General features: G+C 42.6%; 1 protein-coding gene across 7 annotated transcripts in view; it reads right to left on the bottom strand.

The window, feature by feature from the left end:
- Window positions 1-27,085, bottom strand: part of si:ch211-272n13.3 (ankyrin repeat domain-containing protein 26) — a 101,297-nt gene that overhangs the window by 51,976 nt on the left and 22,236 nt on the right. For 3 of the 7 annotated variants that reach the window (XM_055934968.1, XM_055934969.1, XM_055934970.1), the window contains 10 exons: window positions 24,928-25,239; window positions 24,688-24,792; window positions 24,501-24,577; window positions 21,762-22,832; window positions 19,289-19,527; window positions 18,456-18,659; window positions 18,111-18,141; window positions 5,209-5,350; window positions 4,610-4,823; window positions 4,259-4,442 (listed from right to left, as the gene is read on the bottom strand). In XM_055934968.1, the coding sequence (XP_055790943.1) occupies window positions 4,259-4,442; window positions 4,610-4,823; window positions 5,209-5,350; window positions 18,111-18,141; window positions 18,456-18,659; window positions 19,289-19,527; window positions 21,762-22,832; window positions 24,501-24,577; window positions 24,688-24,792; window positions 24,928-25,239 (2,579 nt within the window). The remainder of the gene's footprint in view (window positions 1-4,258; window positions 4,443-4,609; window positions 4,824-5,208; window positions 5,351-18,110; window positions 18,142-18,455; window positions 18,660-19,288; window positions 19,528-21,761; window positions 22,833-24,500; window positions 24,578-24,687; window positions 24,793-24,927; window positions 25,240-27,085) is intronic. The other 4 variants (XM_055934971.1, XM_055934973.1, XM_055934972.1 and 1 more) reach the window with 4 other exon arrangements.

Raw genomic sequence — 27,085 nt, 5'->3', positions numbered from 1 at the left:
TTTGACCGATGCTGAGAAGCGTTATGCTCAAATAGAAAAGGAGTGCCTAGGGTTGGTCGTTGGTTGTGAGAAGTTTCACTGTTACATTTATGGCTTACCAAAGGTGATTCTAGAAACGGACCATAAAACCCCTTATTTCAATCTCTCAACAAAAAAAATCTATATGACATGCCTCCTCGTCTTCAAAGGATGATGACGATGCTATGATTTTAACCTACACCACTGTTCAAAAGTTTGGGGTCACTTAGAAATGTCCTTGTTTTTGAAAGAACAGCACATTTTTTGTCCATAAAAATAACATCAAGAGTTAGCCATTTCTCAGACTGGCCAATAAAAATATTAAGATGGGCAAAAGAACACAGACACTGGACAGAGGAACTCTGCCTAGAAGGCAAGCATTCCGGAGTCACCTCTTCACTGTTGATGTTGAGACTGGTGTTTTGCGTGCACTATTTAATGAAGCTTCAAGTTGAAGACTTGTGAGGCGTCTGTTTCTCAAACTAGACACTCTAATCTACTTGTCCTCTTGCTCAGTTGGCACCGGAGCCTCTCACTCCACTTTCTATTCTGTTTAGAGAAGGTTTGCGCTGTTCTGTGAAGGGAGTAGTACACAGCGTTGTACGAGATCTTCAGATTCTTGGCAATTTCTCGCATGGAATAGCCTTCATTTCTCAGAACAAGAATAGACTGACGAGTTTCAGAAGAAAGTGCTTTGTTTCTGGCCACTTTGAGCCTGTAATTGAACCCACAAATGCTGACGCTCCAGATACTCAACAGAAGGCCAGTTTTATTGCAGTTTTCAGCTGTGCTAACATAATTGCAAAAGGGTTTTCTAATGATCAATTAGCCTTTTAAAATGATAAACTTGGATTGGCTAACACAACGTGCCATTGGAACACAGGAGTGATGGTTGCTGATAATGGGCCTCTGTACGCCTATGTAGATATTCCATTAAAAATCAGCCGTTTCCAGCTACAATAGTAATTTACAACATTAAACTACACTGTATTTCTGATTAATTTTATGTTATTTTAAAAGGACAAATTTTTTTTTTGCTTTTCTTTCAAAAACAAGGACATTTCTAAGTAACCCCTGTCACGTTCCTGACCTGTTTTCTGTTGTTTTGTATGTGTGTGATGGTCAGGGTGTGAGTTTTGGGTGGGCAGTCTATGTTTTCTGTTTCTATGTTGGTTTTGGGTTGCCTGGTATGGCTCTTAATTAGAGGCAGGTGTTTTGCGTTTTCCTCTAATTGAGAGTCATATTAAGGTAGGGTGTTCTCACTGTTTGTTTGTGGGTGATTGTCTTCCGTGTCAGTGTATGTGCGCACCATACGGGACTGTTTCATTGTCGTTAGGTATTTGTACTCTGTTCCTGTTCGTGCGTTCTTCACGTTGTATGTAAGTTCGTGTCCAGGTCTGTTTACTTCGTTTTGTTGTTTTGTAAAGTATCAAGTGTTCTTCGTGTGTTTAGTTTCGTCTTGTTTATTAAAATTCATTATGTATTCACAACCCGCTGCATTTTGGTCTTTCGATCCTTCTCTCCTCTCCTCGTTTGAGCAGGAGGATTACGACACCCGTTACAACCCCAAACTTTTGAACGGTAGTGTATGTGCCTGGGTCAACTTTAGTGGTAGCAGATGCCCTCTCAAGGGCTCCACCAGTGGTGGCCCAAATCAGCCTCAGTCAGGAGTCTATGGAGGAGGTTGCCTTGCATGTGGATATGGTCATGGAGTCACTTCCTGTTTCTGAGTAACAACTAAGGAGCATAGCTGAAGAGACCACAACAGATCCCATTCTTTTGAAGGTGATCCAGAATCTGGAAAATGGCTGGCAAAAAGGCTCTTGTAAGCAGTACTTCTCATTAAGCGCAGAGCTGTCAGTGGTAAATGGTGTGCTGTTGAAGAATAACAGAATGGTGCTACCTACTTCAATGCATCAGGAGATGCTACAGAGAACGCATGAGAGAATATCTGAAAGCTGAGAAATGTAAGGGAAGGGCCAGAGAGTCCGTTTATTGGCCAAATATACATTCTGATACTGAGCAAATGGTGGGAAATTGTGACATCTCAAATTTCATTAGACCGCTCAAGAAGCCCGTGGTTATGGGAAAGGTACCCACCACAACCTGGGAGAAGGTTGAAGTCGACTTGTTTCACTGCAATGGTAAGGACTATTTCTTGACTATCGACTACTTGTCAAATTACCCTGAAATTGCACACTTATCCAGCACAACAGCAAAGACTGTCATTTTGCATTTGAAATATATATATTTTTTTGCAAGGCATGGGATTCCACAAGTGGTTGTTTCTGACAATGCACCTCAGTTTAAGATGTTTGCAGAGCATTAGGAGTTCAGACATATAACCTCTAGTCCAGTATATCATAAAAGTAACAGAAAGGCTGAAAAAAGTGTGCAAATCGTGAAGAGACTTAAAGGCAGCACACAGTGGGACTGATCCATACTTGGCTTTATTGTCTTACAGAGCAGCGCCCTAGGAATATGGCCAGTCACCTGCAGAAATCTTAAAACGGGACGCAAGTTGCGTTCCAGGTTGGCTATGTTCTGCCTGAATGCAGACGACACCATTCTGTATACTTCCGGCCCTTCCTTGGACACTGTGCTAGCTAACCTCCAAACGAGCTTCAATGCCATACAACACTCCTTCCGTGGCCTCCAACTGCTCTTAAACGCTAGTAAAACCAAATGCATGCTTTTCAACCGTTCGCTGCCTGCACCCGCACGCCCGACTAGCATCACCACCCTGGACGGTTCCGACCTAGAATATGTGGACATCTATAAGTACCTAGGTGTCTGGCTAGACTGCAAACTCTCCTTCCAGACTCATATCAAACATCTCCAATCCAAAATCAAATCTAGAGTCGGCTTTCTATTCCGCAACAAAGCCTCCTTCACTCACGCCGCCAAACTTACCCTAGTAAAACTGACTATCCTACCGATCCTCGACTTCGGCGATGTCATCTACAAAATAGCTTCCAATACTCTACTCAGCAAACTGGATGCAGTTTATCACAGTGCCATCCGTTTTGTTACTAAAGCACCTTATACGACCCACCACTGCGACCCGTATGCCCTAGTCGGCTGGCCCTCGCTACATGTTCGTCGTCAGACCCACTGGCTCCAGGTCATCTACAAGGCTATGCTAGGTAAAGTGCCGCCTTATCTCAGTTCACTGGTCACGATGGATACACCCACCCGTAGCATGCGCTCCAGCAGGTGTATCTCACTGATCATCCCTAAAGCCAAATCCTCATTTGGACGCCTTTCCTTCCAGTTCTCTGCTGCCTGCGACTGGAACGAACTGCAAAAATCTCTGAAGTTGGAGACTTTTATCTCCCTCAACAACTTTAAACATCTGCTATCTGAGCAGCTAACCGATCGCTGCAGCTGTACATAGTCCATCTGTAAACTACCCACCCAATTTACCTACCTCACCCGCCATACTGCTTTTATTTATTTACTTTTCTGCTCTTTTGCACACCAGTATCTCTTCTTGCACATGATCATCTGATGATTTATCACTCCAGTGTTAATCTGCTAAATTGTAATTACTCGATTTATTGCCTACCTCATGCCTTCTGCACACATTGTATATAGATTCTCTTTTTTTCTTTTTTCTACCATGTTATTGACTTGTTTATTGTTTACTCCATGTGTAACTCTGTGTTGTTGTCTGTTCACACTGCTATGCTTTATCTTGGCCAGGTCGCAGTTGCAAATGAGAACTTGTTCTCAACTAGCCTACCTGGTTAAATAAAGGTGAAATAAAAATAAAAAAATAAAAAAATAATGATTGCCCAGGCCGTCATTGTAAATAAGAATTTGCTCTTAACTGACTTGCCTAGATAAAAACATAATAAAAATACATGTGTATGTTTGTAAAAAAAACTAAAAAAGGAAGATGAATTGAGTGCTTGTTTATGACAATCTTTTACGACACCTGTGGTATGTGTGGCAATGGCTGAATAACATGAAAAACTTGTTAACTATGATTGATGGTGATGGTCGTCTTTGCTCGTGGTAACCAACAAAGGAATACAGAAGGTTGTACACTACTAGATGTTGTAGACCAATCCTTATTGCCTTTTTACCACTGACCAATATAAAGCGCTAGGTCAGGGGTCATCCACAAAGTACAACATAGTGTAATCAAGGTATAAAACAACGTTATTATCCTAATTTAAATGTAGGAAGAAAAGGGCTTAGAGAAAGAGCGAAAAAGAGTCAGAGTGCATTCTACCTGTTTCATGTTGTTAATAATGGCCCTCATCTCCAGCTCCAGGTTCCTCATGGCCAGTTCCACCTTGTGCTTCTCCTCTGCCTCGGCCCGGAGCTCCTCCTCCTTCTTCCGCAGCATCTCCCGGTTCTTGTCATACATCATGGAGGCGTTCCGGTGCTTCTCCTGCTCCTGCTTCAGCTGGAACCTACAGCACATAGGGCAGAGAGATGATACAAGAGATGATACAAATCAAAAGAGTGAGAGAGAAAGATTTGAAAGAGCATAAAAATATGAAAGGTTCATTGAGAGGGAGAGAAAAAAACATACTGTCTCACAGAACGACAAAAAAGACCAACTCTTTGGCTAGCTTACTTAAAGTTGTTGAGGTCCGTGTCCAGCTCAAGCTGCCGGTGATCCAGGGCCTGCTTGCTGTCCTGGCTTTCCTGTAGTGAGGCCATCAGCTCGCGCTGCTTGACCTCCAGCTGGCTCACGTTGTCAGACAGGTGCCCATGGCGGTCCTTCTCCTTCTGGATGGTGCGCTCATACTCGTGGAAAATGTTCCGGAGCTTCACAATGCTCACAGAGTCTGAGGGGACAGAGGGGTGGGAGGGGAGTAGGGTTAGAGCCTTGGGGTCTTCCTCAATTCATCTTTCCTGGATTCCTCGCCTCCTTCTCAAAATGCATTGGAGATAAATGTCAAAGGGGAGGGACCTTGGATCTTCTCCTCAAATACTAAGGAGGCAAGGAAATAGAATGCGAGGAATCATGGAAAGACAGTTTGAGATAGAGCCTAGGATACAAAGTCTACATTGTGGTTATAAGATATCAGCTGATATTATCTACAGAGATGGATTTAGACATACATGTGTTACAGCAATTTAGGCACTGCACTACCCCCAAACATAAACTTCAGTCCCCGATCATCACAAAAAAAGACTTGGTTAAAGTGGTAGATTTTGGGCCATGTGTACCTAAATTGGCAGAGTCGAGCTGTTTGATGAGAAAAGAGGCGTGACGGTAGCCAGAAGTGGGGTCTTCGAGGTCAGATGTGGCCGTGTCCGATGACTGTGTGAGCTCATCAAAGTCCTCCGCCATCTCCATCTCGCCAGTGGTCTGAGGTTGGGGATGCAATATAAAACAGATCAAAGATTTACACTTACATACCAACTTTTACACATGGATATAGTGTATGTTTTAAGGTAATTTGTTAATTTTTTACTAAACTCAAGACATTTTCTTAAAAAGGGACACTGCACTCCAAAATCAACATTTGTCAGATATTTTCAGACCTCAAAAGTCCACATCCCAAGCCATCAGTTTAGAACTGAGGGGATCGACATTAAACTCTCAAGTATCTAAAATTGATTGTGTAACTCAATGAAGTCACTTAGCCACGTAAAAAAATGTAGCACATTAATTGGAAAGGAAATGCAGAAATATTTCATTTACATAAGTATTCACATCCCTGAGTGTCAGAATCACCTTTGGCAGCGATTACAGCTATGAATCTTTCTGGGTACGTCTCTAAGAGCTTTGCACATCTGGATTGTACAATGTTCACCCATTATTATTTTCAGAATTCTTCAAACTCTATCAAATGTGTTGTAGATCATTGCTAAACAACAATTTTCAAGTCTTGCCAAACATTTTCAAAACTGTAACTCGGCCACTCAGGAACATTCACTGTCTCTTGGTAAGCAACTCCAGTGTAGACTTGGACTTGTGTTTTAGGTTATTGTCCTACTAAAAGGTGAATTAATCTCCCAACGTCTGATGGAAAGCAGACAACCAGGTTTTCTAGGATTTTGCCTGTGCTTAGCTCCATTCCATTTCTTTATCCTGAAAAACTTCCAAGTCCTTAATGATTACAAGAATACCCGTAACATGATGCAATGCTAGGTTTAGGACCACATTGTAGCCTATAGAGACACAAACTGATGTATAAAACAGTCTTAAAATATCTACTTGGTTTAGATACAAGCATCATGAAACCTTACACAATTACACACTGTGATTGTCAGTTTTTTGGACCCAACTTGCTTACAACTTAATCCATGTGGTTTCTTCCTTCAGACTCCATGAAATGATTACCTCTTCTAAATATTTGGTCACATGATTCATTTTGTGTATGGTTTCCTAGAAACAAGGAGTGGTTCAACTTACCCTTTGGCACGACCCCACTCTCCCCATAGGTACCATTGATTTGCATTGGATTTTTGCCACAAACCCTAAAATGTTAGCATGTGGAAACAGTGCCAGGGAAACAAACCCAGAGCATGGATAAGTGTCATACCTTGTCCATAGATTGCTTCTGTCATCATGAAGTGCTTTGAGAGACTAGTCAAGGATCATATCACCTCCACCTTACCTGTCACCCTTAGACCTACTTCAATTTGCTCAACACCCCAATAGGTACACAGACGACGATGCAATCGCCATCACACTGCCCTAACCCATCGGGACAAGAGGAATACCAATTAGAGGTCAACCGATTTATCGGAATGGCCGATTAATTAGGGTCGATTTCAAGTTTTCATAACAATCGATAATCGGCATTTTTGGACACCGATTATGGCCGATTACATTGCACTCCACGAGGAGACTGTGTGGCAGGCTGACTACCTGTTATGCGAGTGCAGCAAGGAGCCAAGGTAAGGTGCTAGCTAGCATTAAACGTATCTTATAAAAAACAATCAATCTTAACATAATCACTAGTTAACCACACATGGTTGATGATATTACTAGTTTATCTAGCTTGTCCTGCGTTGCATATAATCGATGCGGTGCCTGTTAATGTATCATTGAATCACAGCCTACTTCGCCAAACAGGTGATGATTTAACAAGCGCATTCGTGAAACAAAGCACTGTCGTTGCTGCAACGTGTACCTAACCATAAACATCAATGCCTTTCTTAAAATTAATACACAAGTATATATTTTTTTAACCTGCATATTTAGATAATATTGCCTGCTAACATGGATCTCTTTTAACTAGGGAAATTGTGTAACTTCTCTTGCGTTCTGTGCAAGCAGAGTCAGGGTATATGCAGCAGTTTGGGCCGCCTGGCTCGTTGCGAACTGTATGAAGACAATTTCTTCCTAACAAAGACCGTCATTAATTTGCCAGAATTGTACATAACTATGACATAACATTGAATGTTGTGCAATGTAACAGCAATATTTAGACTTAGGGATGTCACCCGTTAGATACAATACGGAACCGTTCCGTATTTCACTGAAAGAATAAAAAAAAAAATCTTCGAAATTATAGTTTCCGTATTTTACCATATTAATGACCTAAGGCTCGTATTTCTGTGTGTTATTATATTATTTACATTTACATTTACATTTAAGTCATTTAGCAGACGCTCTTATCCAGAGCGACTTACAAATTGGTGCATTCACCTTATGATATCCAGTGGAACAACCACTTTACAATAGTGCATCTAACTCTTTTAAGGGGGGGGGGGGGGGGGGGGTTAGAAGGATTACTTTATCCTATCCTAGGTATTCCTTAAAGAGGTGGGGTTTCAGGTGTCTCCGGAAGGTGGTGATTGACTCCGCTGACCTGGCGTCGTGAGGGAGTTTGTTCCACCATTGGGGTGCCAGAGCAGCGAACAGTTTTGACTGGGCTGAGCGGGAACTGTACTTCCTCAGAGGTAGGGAGGCGAGCAGGCCAGAGGTGGATGAACGCAGTGCCCTTGTTTGGGTGTAGGGCCTGATCAGAGCCTGAAGGTACGGAGGTGCCGTTCCCCTCACAGCTCCGTAGGCAAGCACCATGGTCTTGTAGCGGATGCGAGCTTCAACTGGAAGCCAGTGGAGAGAGCGGAGGAGCGGGGTGACGTGAGAGAACTTGGGAAAGTTGAACACCAGACGGGCTGCGGCGTTCTGGATAAGTTGTAGGGGTTTAATGGCACAGGCAGGGAGCCCAGCCAACAGCGAGTTGCAGTAATCCAGACGGGAGATGACAAGTGCCTGGATTAGGACCTGCGCCGCTTCCTGCGTGAGGCAGGGTCGTACTCTGCGAATGTTGTAGAGCATGAACCTACAGGAACGGGTCACCGCCTTGATGTTAGTTGAGAACAACAGGGTGTTGTCCAGGATCACGCCAAGGTTCTTAGCACTCTGGGAGGAGGACACAATGGAGTTGTCAACCGTGATGGCGAGATCATGGAACGGGCAGTCCTTCCCCGGGAGGAAGAGCAGCTCCGTCTTGCCGAGGTTCAGCTTGAGGTGGTGATCCGTCATCCACACTGATATGTCTGCCAGACATGCAGAGATGCGATTCACCACCTGGTTATCAGAGGGGGGAAAGGAGAAGATTAGTTGTGTGTCGTCTGCATAGCAATGATAGGAGAGACCATGTGAGGATATGACAGAGCCAAGTGACTTGGTGTATAGCGAGAATAGGAGAGGGCCTAGAACAGAGCCCTGGGGGACACCAGTGGTGAGAGCACGTGGTGCGGAGACAGATTCTCGCCACGCCACCTGGTAGGAGCGACCTGTCAGGTAGGACGCAATCCAAGCGTGGGCCGCGCCGGAGATTATTATAATTAAGTCTATGATTTGATATTTGATAGAGCAGTCTGACTGAGCGGTGGTAGGCAGCAGCATGCTCGTAAGCATTCATTCAAACAGCACTTTCCTGCATTTGCCAGCAGCTCTTCGCTGTGCTTCAAGCATTGCACTGTTTATGACTTCAAGCCTATCAACTCCCGAGATTAGGCTGGCAATACTAAAGTACCTATTAAAACATCCAATAGTCAAAGGTATATGAAATACAAATGGTAGAGAGAGAAATAGTCCTATAATAACTACAACCTAAAACTTCTTACCTGGGAATATTGAAGACTCATTTTAAAAGGAACCACCAGCTTTCATAAGTTCTTAGCAAGGAACTTAAACCTTAGCTTTTTTACATGGCAAATATTGCACTTTTACTTTCTTCTCCAACACTGTGCTTTTGCATTATTTAAACCAAATTGAGCATGTTTCATTATTTATTTGAGACTACTGATTTTATTGATGTATTATATTAAATTAAAATAAGTGTTCATTCAATATTGTTGTAATTATCATTATTACAAATATATGTATATAAAAAAATATATAAAAGAAATATATATATAAAAATACATATACAGTGGGGAGAACAAGTATTTGACACACTGCCGATTTTGCAGGTTTTCCTACTTACAAAGCATGTAGAGGTCTGTAATTTTTATCACAGGTACACTTCAACTGTGAGAGACGGAATCTAAAACAAAAATCCAGAAAATCATATTGTATGATTTTTAAGTAATTAATTTGCATTTTATTGCATGACATAAGTATTTGATCACCTACCAACCAGTAAGAATTCCGGCTCTCACAGACCTGTTAATTTTTCTTTAAGAAGCCCTCCTGTTCTCCACTCATTACCTGTATTAACTGCACCTGTTTGAACTCGTTACCTGTATAAAAGACACCTGTCCACACACTCAATCAAACTGACTCCAACCTCTCCACAATGGCCAAGACCAGAGAGCTGTGTAAGGACATCAGGGATAAAATTGTAGACCTGCACAAGGCTAGGATGGGCTACAGGACAAACAACATCTCCACTTCGCTGATCCTCAACACTGGAGCCCCACAAGGGTGCGTGCTCAGCCCCTCCTGTACTCCCTGTTCACCCATGACTGTGTGGCCATGCACGCCTCCAACTCAATAATAAAATTTTCAGACAACACAACAGTAGTATGCTTGATTAACAACGATGAGACAGCCTACAGGGTGGAGGTGAGTGCACACGGTATGGGGTGTCAGGAAAACAACTTCACACTCAACGGCAACAAAACAAAGGAGATGATCGTGGACTTCAGGAAACAGCAGAGGGAGCACCTCCCTATACACATCGACTACACAGTAGTGGAGAAGGTGGAAAGTGTTGTTCCTCGGCGTACACATCACAGACAAACTGAAATGGTCCACCTACACAGACAGCGTGGTAAAATAGGCGCAACAGCACCTCTTCAACCTCAGGAGGCTGGAGAAATTTGGCCTGTCACCTAAAACACTCAAACCTTTACAGATGCATGCACAATGAAGAACATCGTGTCAGGCTGTATCACCACCTGGTATGGCAACTGTACCGCACACAACCGCAAGGGTCTCCAGAGGGTGGTGTGGTCTGCACAATGCATCACCGGGGGCAAACTACCTGCCCTCCAGGACACCTACAGCCCCCAATGTCACAGGAAGGCTAAAATGACCATCAAGGACAACAACCACCCGAGCCACTGCCTGTTCACCCCGCTACCATCCAGAGGTGAGGTCAGTACAGGTGCATCAAAGCTGGGACCGAGAGACTGAAATACAGGTTCTATCTCAAGGCCGTCAGACTGTTAAACAGCCATCGCTAGCAGAGAGGCTGCTGCCTACATAAACTTGAAATCATTGGCCACTTTAATGGATCACTAGTCACTTCAATAATGCCACTTCAATCATGTTTACATATATTGCATTACTCATCCCATATATACACTGTATTTTATACTATCTATTGCATCTTGCCAATGCCACTCTGTCATTGTTCATCCATGTATTTATATGTATATATTCTTATTCCATTACTTAGATTTGTGTGTATTAGGTAGTTGTGGAATTGTTAGATTTGAGATAATACTGCACTGTCGGAACTAGAAGCACAAGCATTTTGCTACACTCGCAATGACATCTGCTAACAATGTGTATGTGACCAATAAAATTTGACTTTTATGATTTATTAACCACCATCTGAGGAAGTGGAAACTCAAAACATTTAGCTTGATTGGTAACTTAAGTATGATCTTGTTGCTAGATAGATTAATCAATTAGCCTGCAAGACTATCAGTAAATATAATGTCCTACAGAAACTTTCCAGTGCTAGCCATAGGCTAAAAGATTATGAGGGCTGTTTTGTTAGACTTCAGTACGGCTTTTGACATTATCAATCATAGTCTGCTACTGGAAAAATGTATGTGTTATGGATTTAAACCTCATGCTATATTTTGGATAAAGAGTTACCTGTCTAACAGATCACAGAGGGTGTTCTTTAACAAGCCATAATGCATGTAGAATCAGGAATTCCCCAGGGCAGCTGTCTAGGCCCCTTACTTTTTCCAATCTTTACTAACGACATGCCACTGGCTTCGAGTAAAGCCAGTGTATCTATGTATGCGGATGACTCAACACTATACAGGTTAGCTACAACGGCGATTGAAATTACTGCAACACTTAGAGCTACAGTTATTTTCAGAATGGGTGGCAAGGAATAAGTTAACCAAAGGAATGTCGTAGCCCCCCCCAGATGATTTTCGCCACCAAAACTATAACACCCAAAAAGTGAATATTGGAACAAGACAGGAATGTTAGGCATGGTCAGTGGGGATCAAAAAATAATCATATCATATTGTTTTTCATTTTGTGATGTCATTAAAAATGGTATAACGAAAATAATGTAACTTGAAGAGCTTTCACACTGTGTGTGTCAGGTTAATCTTTCTAGGACATACGTTCCGCTAGCGGAACCCCTCGACAACATCCGGCTGAAAAGGCATCACGGGAAAATCATTTTTTTTATTTTTTTTTTTTATTTTTTTAAATATGTAACTTTCACACATTAACAAGTCCAATACAGCAAATGAAAGATACACTTCTTGTTAACCTACCCATCGTGTCCGATTAAAAAATGCTTTACAGTGAAAACACAACATATGATTATGTTAGATCACCGCCAAGTCCAAAAAACACACAGCCATTTTCCCAGCCAAAGATAGCAGTTACAAAAAGCAGAAATAGAGATAAAATTAATCACTAACCTTTGATGATCTTCATTAGATGACACTCATAGGACTTCATGTTACACAATACATGTATGTTTTGTTCGATAATGTGCATATTTATATCCAAAAATCTCAGTTTACATTGGCGCCATGTTCAGAAATGCCTCCAAAATATCCGGAGAAATTGCAGAGAGCCACATCAAATAACAGAAATACTCATCATAAACTTTGATGAAAGATACATGTTTTACATAGAATTAAAGATACACTTGTTCTTAATGCAACCGCTGTGTCAGATTTCAAAACAACTTTATGGAGGAGGCAAACCATGCAATAATCTGAGATGGAGCTCAGATAGAAAAAATAATTCTCTGCATGTTGGAGTCAACAGAAATACGAAATTACATTGTACATTTTTGGATTGTGTACTGAACGCGAGAACAACAATGAGCTATTTGGACAAATGATGGACATTATCAAACAAAACAACAATTTATTTTGGAACTGGGATTCCTGGGAGTGCATTCTGATTTTTTAAATCTGACACAGCGGTTGCATTAAGGAGAAGTGGATCTAAAATTCCATGCATAACAGTTGTATCTTTTATCAATGTTTATTATGAGTATTTCTGTAAATTGATGTGCCTCTCTGCAAAATTACCGGATGTTTTGGAACTACTGAACATGCCAATGTAAACTCAGATTTTTGGATATAAATATGAACTTTACCGAACAAAACATACATGTATTGTGTACCATGAAGTCCTATGAGTGTCATCTGATGAAGATCAAAGGTTAGTGATTCATTTTATCTATATTTCTGCTTTTTGTGACTCCTATTTTTGGCTGGAAAAATGGCTGTGTTTTTCTGTGACTTGGCTGTGACCTAACATAATCGTTTGGTTTGCTTTCGTCGTAAAGTCTTTTTGAAAATCGGACACTGTGGCTGGATTTACAACAAGTTTATCTTTAAAATGGTGTAAAATACATGTATGTTTGAGGAATTTTAATTATGGGATATTTGTTGTTTTGAATTTGGCGCCCTGCAGTTTTTCTGGCTGTTGAAGAGGTGGGACGCTACCGTCCCACGTACCCTAGAGAGGTTAACTAAGCCACGCCACAAATGAGGTTAGAAGAGCATATCAGTGTGATGGAACCGCCCTTTTCGTGTACAGTCCTTGAAAAGACTCGCTAAGAATTAACATACCAGACCAGCAGACGTGAAGCGTGAGCTAAACGTTAAATGGTTGAAACTCCCAGACCAGAAGACATGAGACCGTGGTGCACATGTTGAAATGGTTAGAAACGAGGGATACACCGATATTACATTTTTGGCTGAAACCGATATCTGATATTTTCTTTGCCAGAAATCACATACCGATACTTAAAATTTTAGCGGCCTTTTAAGCATTCTAGTACTTTCTAGTTTTAACCCCACACTAGGACTGCTAGCATTCTAGTTTTAACCCCACGCTAGGTGTGTGTTCATGTTTCCAAGTTTCAAGCATGTTCTCAAATGCCATTGAAATGGCAGCAGCGGTATGAGAACCTGCACATTCTTGAGCATGCAATACGGCTTTCCTCAGTAGGAAATCCTTGTCGACCAACTGTGCTGTCAGACTCAGCATGCTAATGGGGCTGACATCGCTGGTCCAAATGTCAGTCGTGAAGCTAATAGCAAGTAGCTCATACATGTGCGTTTCAACAATACTGTGTAACTCCGGTAGGGCAACATCTGAAAAATAGAGCCTACTTGAGAGTGTGTACCGGGGCATGAGGTGCTCGACTAGTCGACGAAAGCCAACATCATCCACGACAGAGAACGGTTGATTGTCAAGGGCAATGAATTCCATTATCTTGGCGTTAATGGATTTCACCTTTGAGTTGTCTCGCTGCAATTTTTTTACTCTTTCAAATGACTGCTCGACTTGAACTTGTTTAGTTGTTGGAAGTGTGTGCTTAGTATTTTTCTACTTTTGTTCTGTGTAGCGCTGTATTTTTCGTGGCTTCATTACGTCATCTACCTACGTTATATAGGTATGCACGTCAGCTTTGACATCGGTTTGGCCAATACCGATGCTGACATTTTTAGCTAATATCGGCCGATTCCGATATGCTTACCGATATATCGTGCATCCCTATTAGAAACTCTGAAACTTTCAACATGAGGTGAAGAAGATAAAGACTAGACCAGAACATGTGACAGTTTACAGCTGTGCATGTAAAGGGATATAGAACTTTGGCTACCTACCAGATAAAAGAGGCAAGAAGCTCACCTCAGACAATCACTGGTGAATCATTGAAGCCACAGACAACTACGAAGGACATTGTGACCTCTGGTGGACAACCAGAGCCTTACACCTATCGAGCCCTTCCCATAGAAGGATTGATCGGTTGCAACAGAGAGACGATGAACAAAGACATCGACACGTAAATACATTACATTTCTTACCCAAACAAGCGGTGGTTCATGTGCAAGGTATATGATTAATGTGAGAATAGTTATAGAAGGTATACATTATAAATGTCCATTTCTCCATCTCTCTTTCCCCACCCTCTCTCAGTTGTGTAACAAGCAGTCATATCTTGTCAGTTCACTAGGGACTTCTCTCATGTAAGTGTGTATGTGTATTCTGTGTTATTATTTACTTAGTAAATAAAAAAATACATTTGTGTACTACTGAATTATCAGAAAAGGCTGGGGTTCTTGCGGATTCAAGAAATCTGCGACGTTCAGAATGAGACTGATATGATTAATAAGTGACTGCTATCGATATAAGTGACTGCTATCGATATAAGTGACTGCTATATATATATATATATATATATATATATATATATATATATATATATATATATATATATATATATATATACACACACACAAGCATATATACATATATAAACACACATATGTGTATATACACACATACATATATATACACTGCTCAAAAAAATAAAGGGAACACTAAAATAACACATCCTAGATCTGAATGAATGAAATATTCTTATTAAATACTTTTTTCTTTACATAGTTGAATGTGCTGACAACAAAATCACACAAAAATTATCAATGGAAATCAAATTTATCAACCCATGGAGGTCTGGATTTGGAGTCACACTCAAAATTAAAGTGGAAAACCACACTACAGGCTGATCCAACTTTGATGTAATGTCCTTAAAACTAGTCAAAATGAGGCTCAGTAGTGTGTGTGGCCTCCACGTGCCTGTATGACCTCCCTACAACGCCTGGGCATGCTCCTGATGAGGTGGCGGATGGTCTCCTGAGGGATCTCCTCCCAGACCTGGACTAAAGCGTCCGTCAACTCCTGGACATGTGGTGCAATGTGGCATTGGTGGATGGAGCGAGACATGATGTCCCAGATGTGCTCAATTGGATTCAGGTCTGGGGAACGGGCGGGCCAGTCCATAGCATCAATGCCTTCCTCTTGCAGGAACTGCTGACACACTCCAGCCACATGAGGTCTAGCATTGTCTTGCATTAGGAGGAACCCAGGGCCAACCGCACCAGCATATGGTCTTACAAGGGGTCTGAGGATCTCATTTCGGTACCTAATGGCAGTCAAGCTACCTCTGGCGAGCACATGGAGGGCTGTGCGGCCCCCCAAAGAAATGCCACCACACACCATGACTGACCCACCGCCAAACTGGTCATGCTGGAGGATGTTGCAGGCAGCAGAACGTTCTCCACGGCGTCTCCAGACTCTGTCACATGTGCTCAGTGTGAACCTGCTTTCAACTGTGAAGAGCACAGGGCGCCAGTGGCGAATTTGCCAATCTTGGTGTTCTCTGGCAAATGCCAAACGTCCTGCACGGTGTTGGGCTGTAAGCACAACCCCCACCTGTGGACGTCGGGCCCTCATACCATCCTCATGGAGTCTGTTTCTGACCGTTTGAGCAGACACATGCACATTTGTGGCCTGCTGGAGGTCATTTTGCAGGGCTCTGGCAGTGCTCCTAATTGCACAAAGACTGAGGTAGCGGTCCTGCTGCTGGGTTGTTGCCCTCCTACGGCCTCCTCCACGTCTCCTGATGTACTGGCCTGTCTCCTGGTAGCGCCTCCATGCTCTGGACACTACGCTGACAGACACAGCAAACCTTGCCACAGCTCGCATTGATGTGCCATCCTGGATGAGCTGCACTACCTGAGCCACTTGTGGGTTGTAGACTCCGTCTCATGCTACCACTAGAGTGAAAGCACCGCCAGCATTCAAAAGTGACCAAAACATCAGCCAGGAAGGATAGGAACTGAGAAGTGGTCTGTGGTCACCACCTGCAGAACCACTCCTTTATTGGGGGTGTCTTGCTAATTGCCTATAATTTCCACCTGTTGTCTATTCCATTTGCACAACAGCATGTGAAATGTATTGTCAATCAGTGTTGCTTCCTAAGTGGACAGTTTGATTTCACAGAAGTGTGATTGACTTGGAGTTACATTGTGTTGTTTAAGTGTTCCCTTTATTTTTTTGAGCAGTGTATATATACACAGTCAGTCATCACATAACAGTCAGTCATCACATTAATGCAAGTCACGTCACGACAATGAATAATGTGGAAATTGAGGAGACTAAACTGCTTGGAGTAACCCTGAATTGTAAACTTTCATGGACAAAAAATATTGATACAACAATAGCTAGGATGGGGAGAAGTCTGTATATAATAAAGCGCTACTGAGCATTCTTAACAACACTATCAACAACGCAACGCAGGTCCTACAACACTAGGACTACTGTTCAGTCAGGTGCCACAAAGAGGGTCTTAGGAAAATTGCAATTGGCTCAGAACAGTGCAGCATGGCTGGCCCTTGGATGTACACAGAGAGCAAACATTAATAATATGCATGTCAATCTCTCCTGGCTCAAAGTGGAGGAGAGATAATCTTAATCACTACTTGTATTTGGGAGAGGTATTGACATGTTGAATGTACCGAACAGTCTGTTTGAACTACTGGCACACAGCTCGGACACCCATGCATACCCCACAAGATATGCCACCAGAGGTTTCTTCACAGTCCCCAAGTCCAGAAGAGACTACGGGAGGCGCACAGTACTACATAGAGCAATGACTACATGAAACTCTATTCCACATCAAGTAACTCATGCCAGCAGTAAAATGTTATATATATATTTTTTAAACCACCTTATGGAACTGTGAAGCAACACAAACAGACACATGCACACAAACACACTTTTATACTATACACAGATAGATATATAGATATGTGGCAGTAGAGCAGAGGCCTGAGGTCACACTTATGTTGTGAAATCTGTTATGACCGTATTGTAATGTTTTTTTAAATGTATAACTGCCTTAATTTTTCTGGACCCCAGGAAGAGTAGCTGTTGCCTTGGCAGCAGCTAATGGGGATCCATAATAAATACAAATACTTGATGAGGCCTATTCACCATAAATGACGCGCTCCACTCTGCGGGCGCATCAAAACCATACTACATAGCCTAAAGTGGTGCCATTCCCTTAATATTAAGAGGTGATAAATGATATACTCACAGAAAGCTGTGCCTCTCCCCTGTTACTAGAACAACAGTAGTTGCTTTGAATACTGTATTTTTCCTGTAATTCCATCAAAATGCAGCTCTCCCTCCGTGCGCACTACAGTGGGTAGAGGGAGTGAGAGTGCCTCGAACACACAGCAGTCAAAAGGGAAACGGGGAAGGGAAGCGACCGAATAATGGTTTTAGAACAATCGACAGGAACGTTCTGTCGCAAAATCACTGAACATTACCGACGTAAGCAAAATAATTTGGTAAGAGGAAGGCAATGTCGGTGTCAGTCATTTTTGGTTAATCGTCCCAGCTCTAGTGAACTAAGTGTTTATCATTTCCATTAATTGTGTACTGTGATATATAGATCTACAAAACAGATAGCCTATAAATGAATTTACAACCTTTGATTTTGGAGCGTAATGTACCTTTAAAAAAAAATAATCATAACATTTTCTCAGTGAATGAACATTTGGGTGCACAAAGAAAGCCATGGTAATAGTGGAGGGGAAAAAAGACCAAAAGAAAAGTGACTATGCCAGAAGTTTACCTTGTCTTTCTGATGCCATGCAGATAGAGACCTGACAACGACAAACAAACACAAACAGAAGAAGAGTGGGAAAGATTATTTTGGAAAACGTCACGAATGCTCGCTCCTCAAGCTCTCCGACGAGCAGCACGACTTAACTCGTAGAAGCGCGATGGTATAACACAAGTAAACCTTTCAAAATGAGTCGTTTAAGAGTTTGACATGCAACATATTTGAAAGCAGAACATAGAGAAATATAACAGATGAAGTCAAAGGAAAAGTCCAGATCATATCCCACCACCAATCATTAAACTGTCAGAGTTAGTGACATCGTCAGTTATGTAAAATGGCATACTGCATATATACCTTCCATCATCGTCCGACACTTCACTTAAAGTACTATCGTCAAACACTGAGATGGGGTCTCCTGCGTTAACATGGTTAGCTGCCTGGGGGGCTCGGCCATGCCTGGCTCCCCCCAGAAAGGGTAACTGTAAGGTGGCCTCGTTAGATACAGCTCTCCCCTCCTCCTCCTTCTGCTGCTGATGATGTAGTTGGTCCTCCAGGGCCCTGTCAGCGCATTAGGGAGAGCATAGACCTAGCGGTGAACGTCATGCCCCGTGACATGTAGCCGTAGCCAAATAGCTGGGAATATGGTTGATTGCTCTGGAGTGGGATGTGTCATTTAAGTAGTGGCAGCAAGGAAAAGGACAGGGGATGGAATCAAAACCAAACCAAAGTACAGCTTTAACAAGGTGATTGTCTAAGAGTGGACCAATGTATGATAATGGAAGACGTCCGTCTGCCAGCTGGTATCAATTCGACCCTTGGATGAGTATAAGCAAGGAATTTGCAGTGTTTCCACTATATTGCTTTCACCTTACAGAGCTGAACTAATCGAAATGGGTTGGGCCAAGGGTGAGCGGCAGGGAGATAATTGTAACCGAAGGTCTTTGGTTGCCTTTGGGACTGCTGGTCTTTAGGTGACAATTACAAACTAATATCTGAGCTCATTTGATCCAGCTCTTGCAAATAACTGCTCCGAGCCTAATCGGCCTCTTGATTCTGTCAGTCATGTTTTGATTGTCCTCTGTCCTTCAGGAACCTTATTGCCTGGCTCCTAAAGCTATGCACAATGACAAAGCAAAGGGAATTAATTGGGGGGGGGGGGGGGGCTAAATCAAAACAAAGACGCATACCTCTTTGTACTTTTGGACCAGTGTCTTTGGGTAATACGGTCTGTTGCTCTGAGCTGATGTTCACTTTCTGTTGCTCCATTTCCACTGCGTGACACTTTAGGGTGTCCTAAACAGGTCTCGGGTTTCTCCTCGTCTTCTTGGTCTAGTTCACACCGTCTGCTCATTGATCCTCCAGCAACCCGTGAGGCACTTGATTTTTGCAGCACCTCCATGTTGGCCTTTGTCTTGTCTTCGCCCACCTGGAAAGACAGGCTAAATGTTTAATGATCAAAGCTGCCGAATTAACATAACACATACTGTTTGAGAATGGTAAGTTTAAGCAGTCCTTTAAAATATGTTTTGGAGCAGGTATACTACCGTACATAATTGAGTCTGTCACCCCTCTCCTGAGAGACCTAACACCTTCTTCATGTAATATGCTCCAAATTGCACCATATACCCTAGATAGTGCACTACTTTGGACCAAAAGTAGTGCACCGTAGGGAATAGGGTTCCATTTGGATGCAACCATGGTTAGGCTTAATTACAGGGATGCAGCAGCTTTACAGGCAGCTCCATTCCTATGCAATACCATACAGCTATGTTAACCTTTCATGGAGCAGACATTTTCCAAAATGCCTGGAAAAAACACATTCAAAAGGCTGGCCAAAATGTTTTAGTTAAGAGTGTTTCCAAATTCATTTTGTTGGATTCGAACTTCTAACTTGAAATACCTTACACGATTAGAACTGAGTGGATGGAACTGCTTGCTGTTTAAGGCTGGGTTTCTGTACAGCACTTCGTGACATCGGCTGATGTATTTATAAAGCCTTTTTTACATTTGATTTATTGATTGCATCTACTGAGTGAGAAAGGGGAGTGCAGAAAGGGAAACAGTCTGGTTTCAGTCATAGATAAGGTAGGACAGCAATGAGTTAGGGAGGAGTGAGGAATCCGGTCCGAGGTCAGGTCAGATGAAGTGAGAAAGAACAATCACCACTAAAGTCCTGCCTAGCAACAGATGTATTGGCTGTCCAAATGTGCAAGGAGGACACTCAGTCTAGAAGGAGGGTATAAATATATGTACTTGTGTAAACATGTCTTTGTCTTACGCAGCTGTTTGACCCAGTGGGTGAATAAACTTGGTTGGAGCTTTTTCCTAGTCATCTGTTTGAGTTTTTACTCTGTTTGTCAGAACCTAACACTTTCAACAACCTTGACGATTATAGGTGGCAACTGTTTTAGTATAACAGGGTATTAGTAGCATATTAAAGGGATAGCTCACCCAGATTTGTGCATCCTTACCTAGAAATCATCAGCATTTTCAAACAAAAACAAACAGATAAGGACAGAAAGCAATCCATGCTTTGGTTTTGTTAAACTAGCCACTGCCCCAAACGCTAATATTAGCATTTGACCAATGTAAGTCAATGTCCTTCAGTTAACATGCCCAAATCATCAAACATTATTTTTAGATTTTTTTTTGTTACTCAACAACTTGGTTTAAAGATACTTTGAGATGATTGGAGCATGCCATCTAGGGGACATTGGCTTACATTGGGTTTTGTTCGAAAATGCTAACGTTAGCTAATATTTGCAGATTTGGCTGAACTATCGCTTTAAATAATGACATAACAAAAACATGCACAAAACACTGCGCAAATGAAACAACTGCTACACCAACACATCAGTCCAACGTGGCTTCTTTTCATAGAAAAGAAAGGTGTTTCTATAGGTAAACTTTTACCACACCAGCTAGGGAGAATGAGCAAATGAGAAATGACCAGAGAGTAGCAAACAACTGTTTTCTCAACATGTGGCTGCATGCAAAGCACACCGATGGAGAAAAAGACCCAACAATAAGCAAAACAAATCACTACAAGAGAAGATGGATGGGCGATGCCCCTTTGAGTGTGGATGATGAGGCGTTGGTGAAATCCTGGGAGTACACGCTACTACAGCTGAGAGAGAGAGAGAAAAAGAAAGAAAGAAAAGAGAAAGATAAAGAAAAAGAAAAAAAGAAACACTTCCTGAGGCCTGTGTGTGACTGATATTTATAGTGCTGATCTTTAATGTCAATCAGCTTAAAGCAGGAAAGGAGAGAGGAGATTTAAACGAGGCCAATGAGGTGTTAAATGTCACTCTGTGAGCTGTCCACAATCAGCACCTCATTAGGTGAGGGAGTGGTTGATTAAGTGAAGAACTGGCATGGACAAAAAGAAAAATAACGCTCACTTTGCTGCATGAAAAAAAATGATTAAATGTCGACAATTTCCAATAAAAGAGGACTGGCAGGAAGTAGGGTAAAAAAGGGGAGAAAAAAGAGTGAAACAGGTTGTCTACAAGAGGTATTTCCCTAGCATTGTTTTGGGCCTTTTTCACACAGACTCAGCTGAGGTGATGTAATGGAAAAAGCGAAGAAAGAAAAAGAGAGAAAGAACAAGAAAGAGTTGGGGGGACTATAACGGAAGCGAGGGCAGTCATAATCCTCTACCTCTTTCCAGAGCAGGGCCTTCTCTTTCTCCAAATCCAGGAACACAACCTTCAGCATCCCTACCTCGTGGTTGAACCTCCGAAGGTCCTCTTCCAGCTCTTTGTCTGAGGGAAGTAAAGGAGCTGGGGGACACACATTGCTCAATGAGGGGGGCTGAGACTGGGAGGGACGCACTTCGGTTTCTTCTTCGTACATGGAGGGGCTCTTCTCATCGTCCTGTTGGACTTGCCCTGGCCAACGTTCCTCTGCGGCAGGCTTTGGTTTGGTAGTGGCATCTTTGTCTGGGCTAGGGTTGGACTCGCCTTTGTTCAAGGACGAATCCATATGAACATGGTCTGATTTGAGTTCCACTGAGGCTGCATTGCAATCTGTGAACGTCTTGGTGACATTATCGACATTGTAGTCTACTTCTCGCTCTCTGTCGATTTCCCCAAACAGTTGCGGCAAAGCAGACCTGTTCTCTGGCTCAATGCCACAGAAGACCTCCAGGTCCCCCGTCTCACTGTCCTCGGCACTGGGGGAGAGGTGGCGACTCCCGGGGCTGTCACCATGCTGAGTCCTGTCTTCGCATAGGGAGTTGTCAGCCGACTCGGTCTGAGAGTCCTCCAGCCCGGACCCCCTCTGCTCAAAAATGGTCAGCAGGACTGCATTGCTGCTACTCCTCCTTGCCCTGCTCAACGGACAGACTATAGGCTCCCCCACCTCTTCGTTGCTGGACTCTTCCTCAGTGGTTCTGGCGGGAGATTCAACTATCTTTACGTTCTCCCCCCGTTTTTCTTCTTCTTCTGTAGTTTCGTCAGAGGCGGATTCAGCTGGAAGTTCTCCAAATTTCTCCTTCAGTTCGGCCGCCACGTTCCTGTAGGAGGACTTAACCTCCCTCTTCTCTAACTCCACCCAGATCTTCCCGTAACGTTTCTCCCAGCCTGGCTCTTCCTCTTTACCGTCTCCCTCTCCAACTACATATCTCCCTTCTTTCTCTTTGTACTCCTCCTGCTCCTCCCCAGTTTGGGACTTGACAGGGTCAAGGTGGCACGGGTTACTTACGTCTAACTCTGATGCAACGTCTTTCTCCTTTGATGGCATGAGTAGACAAAGGAAATGGTGTTAACACGGACGCCTACAATGGGATCTTACAATTAGGGTATACAATGCATGAATGTTCAAAAACACTGAAAACGCCAACATTCAAAAACAATTGTGCGTAGGGGCATACAGGTAACATTCAAACTTGTACCACTTTGCCACAATAACAAGACTAATATTTCATACATTTCATAAAATAGTCAGTGGCCAGCAGTCAAAATTTGGAACATTAAGTATTAATGATGTACATTTCCTGATTGTAAACTGGTTCTGGTTGAAAAGATGAGAAGTCATATAGCCATTGTTACAACCAGAGAACATACATATTTTGGTTATTATCTGTTCAAATAATCAGTTTACAACCAGATAAACATGTATTTTTTGGTTGCTCAAAAGATGTCCACAAAATGTCCTTATGCTAGCAATGAACTCAATGATGTCATTGCAACTCGTTTTGCCCACTGGTTGAGAGAGGGACTACATAGGTGGTTCATAAGCCAGTCTGTTGTGAAGGGGATGATGGCAGATGAGATGGGTGATGTGGATGAAATGTAGTTATGCCAGGTGAATGATAGGCTTTATTGTAAGGTAGGGGATATACTGTACACTACAGTAATATGATGTACAAAATGTGACGAGGTAGGGTGGAGGTAGTCATGGCCAAACGGTCAAGATTTTAATATCTAGATTTTATTATCTAGATTTTAATGAGTGTGAGCGTCGGCTATTCCTTCCTAAATGCTCATATTATTTTTGGGTTGCACCTCGCGCATATTGATTGAGCCCATTCTACTCCTCTCCAGGGTTGAGGTGGTAAAATAAGACAAGATAAATCCATTTAAAGTAGGGGAATGTAGCGATTTGGGGGGGTAGGAGATTAGGTAAACTGGAAATTAGGTCAACTGGAGAGGGTATTCTCTGACTAATGCCTCCACCTCTTCTGGCTGCTCCTCAGGCTCTGGACTGCTCTTGCTTCACCAGTGAGGGCCTCCGCATATAGTCACAATGGGCCTCAGGATCTCGTCACAGTATCTCTGTGCATTCAAATTGCCATCGATAAAATGCAATTGCGTTCGTTGTCCAGAGCTTATGCCTGCCCATACCATAACCCCACCGCCAACATGGGACACTGTTCACAATGTTAACATCAGCAAACCACTTGCCCACATGACACCATACCGGTGTACCGGTCTGCAATCTGCCCGGTACAGTTGAAACCGAGCTTCATCTTCATCACACTTCTCCAGCGGCCATCGAAGGCCAAAATCTTCCCACTGAATAAGTTACGACGCCGAACTGCAGTCAGGTCATGTTGCGTTTAAATTTTTGTTCAGTATAGTTTTGCCTACTCTGTCAGTTAGGGGCTACATAGGGTGTTCATAAGGAAGTCTGTGTAGTGGATGATGAGAGACTAGAGACGAGATGCAGTAGAGGCGATGTCGATTATTTGTAACTATGCCGTGGGTATGATCAGCTATATTGTAAGATGGGGAATATACAGTACATGACACTATTGTGAAGTAGCAAATGTGACGAGGTAGGTTAGAGGTGGTCAAGTAAAAAACGTTAGATGTATTTTAAAAGCAGGGAATATGTAGTGATTTGGCGGAAGTATAAATTGAGGTAAGAAGGTTTTCCCTGACTAAGGCCCCCCACCTCTTGTGCCTGCTCCTCGGGCTCTGGACTGCTTTCACTCTCTTGCTTCACTGGCGAGGGCTCACGCACAGGGTTATCTGCAGGGAGAGAGAGAACCTGTTTTAACAAGAGCAGCAGTGGACGTACGTCTGCAAATAGTCCGTCTTAAATCCACGCTAATTCATTAGGTCAACTTTAGGTTACTCACTAGGTTTCAACACTGTGGCGGTCTCTGTTACGTTTGGTAGTTGCTTCCCAGTCCTGACTGGGCTGGGGGTAGAGGTATTCACGTGGTCAGAATCCCAACCAAAGTCTAAGAACAAGGAAGAAAAAGTGACTTCATGCACTGCTTACATCCTTGGCACCAACGGGCAAAAAGCCTTTCTAAAGTTAGCCAGAAATACACTTAAAAGTACATGCAGTATCTATAATCTCCTTACTCCCTTACCTTCCTCACACTCTGTTCTCTGGAGCTGCATCTTCCGAGCACATGGCTGGGGTTGGGTTTGAGGGGTAAAGGAGCGCGGGCTGGCCAATGGGAGGGGTCTCTCCGAATGAAAGTATGTCTTCTCCTCAGGACTGCTCCTCTCCCCTATTACTGCTATATCGGCATCTGGCTCCTGCTCCTGGACAGCCGGCAGAGGGACGGGGGATCGGGAAGAGGCCTCCTCCCTCAGCTCCTCGCCACCGGGGGAAGGCACTCCGTGGCCGGGGAGGGTTCTCCTGCTGGCGGTGCTGGCCGTGTCCCAATCAGAGGCATCTGCACCAGCAACACAGGAGAAAACAGTCAGACAATCAGTATTTCTGAGGGGATCAATTTTAGCAAAGTAAGTAGCCTTGCACGAGCCTTGGCTTGTTTGAGCCAGAACAGCTCATAGCAAGAGCCTATCTCCTGTTTCTGTAGCGTTAGGCAGCTTTATATACAAGTACACCCCCTGGACAGGACGCTAGTCTAACACAGGGCCTTACCCCCAATCTACAGTGGGGTCTGAAATTATTGACACCCTTGATAAAGATAAGTAATAATGACTGTATAAAATAATTCAAATACTTAGCTATATTATACACCAAAAAAAAATGGATATTAAATTATTTCATTCTAATACAAATGCTCAGAGAAAGATATTTTGTTTAACAAGTAATACAATTTTTCTGTCAAAAAGGTAAAAGTCAAATTATTGACACCCACAAAGATTCTTATAAAGCAGTCAAAGGTTTAGTATTTGGATCCATATTTCTAGCACGCAATGACTACAATAAGCTTGTGACTCTTAAAACCTCTGCAGGATCATTTTCTCCCCACGGGACGGTTGAGCTAACGTAGGCTAATGTGATTAGCATGAGGTTGTAAGCAACAAGAACATTTCCCAGGACATAGACATATCTGATATGGGCAGAAAGCTTAAATTCTTCTTAATCAAACTGCACTGTTCAATTTACAGTAGCTACTAAAATGAAAGAATACAATGCTATTGTTTGAGGAGAGTGCACAGTTATGAACTTGAAAATGTATCAACAGACCAAATTAGGCACATTTGGGTAGACTTGATAAAACATTTTGAACAGAAATGCAGTGGTTCATTGGATCAGACTAAAACTGTGCAGAACTTTGCTGCCATCTAGTGGCCAAAATCGAAAACGCGCCTAACCTGGAACAGTACATAGCAACCTTTCTCTTGCATTTCAAGATGGACGGGGACGCATGTTTTTTTCTTTGTTTTATCTTTTACCAGATCTAATGTGTTAAATTCTCCTACATTAATTTCACATTTCCACAAACTTCAAGGTGTTTCCTTTGGTATCTAGAATATGAATATACTTGCTTCAGGTCCTGAGCTACAGGCAAATACAGTCGGAAGTTAACATACACTTAGGTTGGAGTCATTAAAACTCGTTTTTCAACCATTCCACAAATTTCTTGTTAACAAACTATAGTTTTGGCAAGTCGGTTAGGACATCTACTTTGTGCATGACATGTAATTTTTCCAACAATTGTTCACAGACAGATTATTTCACTGTATCGCAATTCCAGTGGGTCAGAAGTTTACATACACCAAGTTGACTGTGCCTTTAAACAGCTTGGAAAATTCCGGAAAATTATGTCATGGCTTTAGAAGCTTCTGATAGGCTAATTGACATCATTTGAGTCAATTGGAGGTGTACCAGTGGATGTATTTCAAGGCCTACCTTCAAACTCAGTGACTCTTTGCTTGACATCATGGGAAAATTACAAGAAATCAGCCAAGACCTCAGAAAAAAAATGTAGACCGCCACAAGTCTGGCTCATCCTTGGGACCAATTTCCAAACGCCTGAAGGTACCACGTTCATCTGTACAAACAATAGTACACAAGTATAAACACCATGGGACCACGTAGCTGTCATACCGCTCAGGAAGGAGACGCGTTCTGTCTCTTAGAGATGAAAGTACTTTGGTTCGAAAAGTGCAAATCAATCCCAGAACAACATCAAAAGATCTTGTGAAGATGCTGGAGGAAAAAGATACAAAATAATCTATATCCACAGTAAAACGAGTCCTATATCAACAGAACCTGAAAGGCCGCTCAGCAAGGAAGAAGCCACTGCTCCAAAACCACCATAAAAAAGC

The sequence above is a fragment of the Salvelinus fontinalis genome, chromosome 9 (genome assembly GCF_029448725.1).
Source record: "Salvelinus fontinalis isolate EN_2023a chromosome 9, ASM2944872v1, whole genome shotgun sequence".
In the NCBI taxonomy this organism is placed as follows: domain Eukaryota; kingdom Metazoa; phylum Chordata; class Actinopteri; order Salmoniformes; family Salmonidae; genus Salvelinus; species Salvelinus fontinalis.
Note: the sequence above shows the minus strand (reverse complement) of the source record. Positions and strands in the feature narration are given on the sequence as shown.